This window comes from Octodon degus, unplaced genomic scaffold, assembly GCF_000260255.1.
Source record: "Octodon degus isolate 3935 unplaced genomic scaffold, OctDeg1.0 scaffold00064, whole genome shotgun sequence".
In the NCBI taxonomy this organism is placed as follows: domain Eukaryota; kingdom Metazoa; phylum Chordata; class Mammalia; order Rodentia; family Octodontidae; genus Octodon; species Octodon degus.
The window spans coordinates 7,456,167-7,460,904 of record NW_004524640.1 but is presented as its reverse complement, the minus strand read 5'-3'; the positions used below and the strand labels follow the sequence as shown (position 1 = coordinate 7,460,904).

Below are 4,738 nucleotides of genomic sequence, written 5' to 3'. Positions count from 1 at the left end.
AATAGACATCAAAATTTTCATATCAGCTGTTTATTTGCTTATAAAACCTAAAAGATAACATCAGAAATAAAAACCTATGTTAAATAAACATAAACAAAATATACCACAGAAATGAGCTTCGCTTCAATTGTTGCTTCAATGCTCAAGGCAGTCTTTATACATGACAACTTCATGTTCTATGCACAAGTATTGCTTACCCTCTCAGCATGTATGGTTTTTTTTCCTGTACTTTCTTATAGGAAAAAACTATGAGAAAGACTTCTTAACTTTCCTATTCTCATAGTAGGTCCTTGTGATGCTGCACTTGCCCATTCACCTGTCATCTTACGAGTGTGCTTCACAATGTTTTTGTACTTTTCTCTGAGCAGAAATATTTTTCTCCTCTGTTCTCTTAGAAAATGATCTCTTAGAAGCTCCAGTCTCAATCCTCTATAAACAAGGAGGACCTGATGGATGAACTCCAGAATAAATGTCTAAATTGAAAGCACAGAAAGTCCCCATATCTACAAGGGCATACATTTTTGTGCCAGATTTTGACCCATTGCTTTTCCATAAGTCTTTTACATTCCTGTGATCACTATAAAAAACCCATGCTAAATACAGCAGACCTATGAATGCTTTCAGCTCAGCTATTGAACTGAGGTGTCAAAACAAATACATTTTTTGAATACTAATTTTGGTGCATACAAATGTTTTATATCCATATCGGCGTTTATGTATTTCAGCATCTCATAGCATTTTATTTGTTAGAATTTCCAACACTGGGGGCCAGGGAAATAGCTTGGTGGAATAAGCACTTGCCTGGCAAGTGCAAGGGCCTGAGTTCAATCCCTTGTTCTGCGAGGAAGAAGAGGAAGAGGAAGAAGAAGAGGAAGAGGACTGGTGCTTTGTCCAATACGTTTCTCCTCTGCCAAGACCTTCACTATAGTTTTGAACCTAATTCTAACATTGGGTCACTCAATTTGCTTGCATGGTCATTTTGCAGTATTTCAACTAATCAAATATGTACTCGCATTGCTGGGGTTTTTTGGTCATCTGAATCAAGGAGGTCTGCATTCCCTGTGCCTGTATCAGTCGATTCTTGCTCCATTTGACTGTCACAGGAATTTTGGTTCATACGGCCAAGATCAAAGTCATCATCATCATCAAACACCCGCACCACCCTTCTGTTACGAAAGCATGCATGTTACCATAGTGGGTCATCCTCATGAACCATGTGTGATTAACCTGATGATTCACTTTTAACCTCCAAAACTTGGAAATCTAGTTTTTCATGTTCCATTCTACTGAACTGGGCTACTTCTACCAGAAAAATCAGAAGAACCTTTTAAAAACAAATCCTGCAGTATTGTGGGTTTATTGTACCCTCTGTGATGCTCAAGTAAACACATACAAAACTAGTTGGATGGAGCATAATTGTGTCAAATCCTGCTTTGACATTTTTGTACATATACACACACCTTTCTATTCATCATACAAAGTATGTAAACACATACACTACTTACTACATCCCTCAGGGAAAGGTGCTGAGATGCATAGTCAGTTACTACTATACTAAAGGACAAATGTGCAGTAGAAAAGTAAGGGATGGGTCTGCTGGACCCAGGCTGTTATGTTTTATGTCTAGTTGTCCCCCCAAAGCCTCAGGCAGTCATAGGGTGGCTTCTGGAGTTTGTGATTGATTATTGTGGCTGTGGATGCTGCACCTACCCTAGGGCAGGTAATCTGCGTTACAATATAAGGAGAGTAGCTGCTTGAGTTGTTACCACTCCCTTAGCTCTCTTGCTCTTTGCTTCTGCCATGAAAGGTTGCTCTCTGCCACTCTGCCTTGGAGCCAGCTGAATATGAACTGAAACCTCCAGTAACTGTGAGCTAAATAAACCTTTTCTTCCTTCATTTTGGGTGTCGGGTATTTGTCCCAGCAACAAGAGAAGAGTGACTGAGACACAGGCGTATGCCCTTGTTAAAGTAAATTATGCACACTTACTCTGGCTTGGCCTCAAGGATTACAAGGGATGCATGTAAGATGTTTAATATGCCAAAGTTGCAAGAATAAAGATAAGGCCTTACTGACACATGAGGGCCTATCATCAGTTTCATTGTACACAGAACTCCTATCACAGCAAAGGCAGATAAACAATGTGTACCACCTTTTCTCCCCATGGCAGCTGGCATGAATCATGAGAGAATAAGCATCTACTGAGACCTAAATATACAGTAACTGTTCAAAGGATGAGATGTGATTGTCGTGTTTCTTTCTAGATGTCCTCCAAAGCCTCATGCATTTGTGGCAGTGAGCATCTAAAGTCTGTGCTTGGTTCATGGTCCAATGCTAGGATTAAGACTCTAAATTCTACCTCTGCCCTAGAGCAAGTGGCCTGCATACAATATAAAGGATGGAAAGCATCTTTTCACTTACTCTCCTCCCTTGTTGCTTTTGCCGTCTTCTGGCACCACGAACTTGCCCTTCTGTCATGTACCACTGAGCTTTGGAGCCAGCCAATTATGAACTGAAACCTCTACAAACTGTGAGATAAATAGACCTTTTCTCCATTAAGTTTGGTTGTCAGGTATTTTGTCTCAATGATGAGAGAAAAGTATGATAGTGAATAGCATCACTTGTCAAGTTAAAATACCAACAAATCAGTCTCTTGATTACTATAGGTTAAAGGTCCCATTAAATTAGAACAGGGATTAATGTCTCTAATATAAAAGATAGAAGTGATTCAATTGAATCACCCTTTGCAACTTGAGAAACAGTATTACAGTGGGAGCAGTGAGTTCCACTATTATAACTTCACCTAGATATCAAAATACAAAATGTGAAGAATAAAATACAGCCAGAGGACTGTTGTATCCTATGAACTATGGTTGGTTTAGTAGTTGTATCTCTGCAGAATGTTCACCAACAACAATTACATACTTTACAGAGAAAAATTGAGATTAAGAGCCAGGCACAGTATTTTAACAAGACAATCATGATCATACTATCTTTATAACACACTTAGATGCTTATCTTGGTTTAGAATAGATGTTTTAGTTAATCATCTCTATCCAGGATATAAAGAAGCTTTCATCTATTTTGTTATCCTTTTATTAATTTTTATTTTTAATCATTTATTTATTTGTTTGGTACAGGGTCTTGCTTTGCAGGTCAGACTCACAGTGATCCTCCTGTATCAGCCTCCCCAGCACTGGAATTACAGGTGTACATGCATCGCCATGCCCAGTTTTGGTGGCCAGCACAGGGCACCCAGAGTTCTGGGTCCAGCATGACATGTGATACCAGAATTCAAAACTGGGTCCTTGTGCTTGCCAGGCAGGCACTTAGACCACTGAGCTATCTTCCTAGCCCCTAATTTGTTACCCTTTTAATATAACATCATATAAGCCCCTCTTTTATTTTTAATTTTTATTTTTTGCAGTGCCATGGATTGAACTCAGGACTTTGTGCTTTCCAGGCCTACTGAGCCATCTCCCCAGCCCCAGCCCTCTTTTTTAAACTATCATTTAACTGGTGGTCTCATGATGACTTGACTTACACCTTTTATCACAAGCAGTACAAGAGAAAGGTAGATATCTGTGTCTAGGAAAAAGTTATCACCATAAATAATTCTACTTTTACTTCTTAGAAGACCTATTCACTTGGAAGGCATGACTACGTTTAGTACGCCATGAAATTAGCAATAATGAATGTGGGCCAGGGAGATAGCTCAGTAGAATAAGTGCTTGCCTGACAAGCACAAGGTCCTGAGTTCAATCTCCAGTACTGGGGGAAAAAAAAGATTGCTTTAAAAATAAAGAAATAAATAAAACATATATAGCTATATAGAAACCTTGTCTCTTAATTTAGTTTTGGATCGAGACCATATTTTAACGGAACATTATTATTTTACTCACAGAAAACTTAGTCATTTGATGATGACCAAAGTAAATATACCACAATGATATGTTTAACAATGTTTACTGGGGTATGTCTCCCATAAGACTATGGAAATTATTGGGGTCCCATTAGTAAAGAAAGACTGGAAGAAGATATTTCCAGGCATCTGCTCCTCATTCGCCAAGGGGAGTCTGTTCCAACAATTTCTCTAAGCCAGGAGGGTCCCATTTAATTATCTTTAAAAGTTTTTGATGACCTATGAGAAACAGATGGTAACAACAAGTAGCACATTATTTTTGACCAATTGAAGACTCCAAGTTATTGTACACAGACAACAATATGCATTGCATCCGTAAAACCAGTCTTGACATCTTTTTGATCAGCTGGCAACCTGGGTGGAAGAATGTCCATAACTGTGATGAAATTTATCCAAAAGCCAACTTAAGTTATAGACAAATATTTTTAAAATACAGGAAGGCAAAAAGACAAAAAAGATTTGTTGAGTTCAAACAAAACAGCTATAGCTATGGTAAACAGTTAGAGATTAGATAGACATAGGACAATCTGTTTATAAAACCATAGCGCAACTCAGATGTAGTTGGACAAGTTGATTTATAATAACTCTTTTACAGGTTTTAAGTTTGTAGTTATAAGTAGACTATTTCACTCCTTTCCAGTCCAGTGGAAGTTCCCTTTCAAGTCTTAAGCTCCTGTGTTGGTGCCAGTTGCAGAGTTGATCAGACGCTTACATAACTGAGGAGGGAAGAGCAGGGCATAAAGAAAGATCAAAGGCAAAACTTGAAGTACAAGGGGAGCCAGGAGGAACACGCCTCTAGTGAAACAGCACAGCGATCT

General features: G+C 38.7%; 1 protein-coding gene across 1 annotated transcript in view; it reads right to left on the bottom strand.

Moving 5' to 3' along the window:
* Positions 1 to 997: 997 nt before the first annotated feature.
* The window catches only part of LOC105742645 (apolipoprotein L6-like), an 18,414-nt gene continuing 14,673 nt past the window's right edge, over positions 998 to 4,738 (bottom strand). The window contains exon 3 of the mRNA XM_012515441.1: positions 998 to 1,166. Coding sequence (XP_012370895.1) covers positions 998 to 1,166 — 169 coding nt within the window. The remainder of the gene's footprint in view (positions 1,167 to 4,738) is intronic.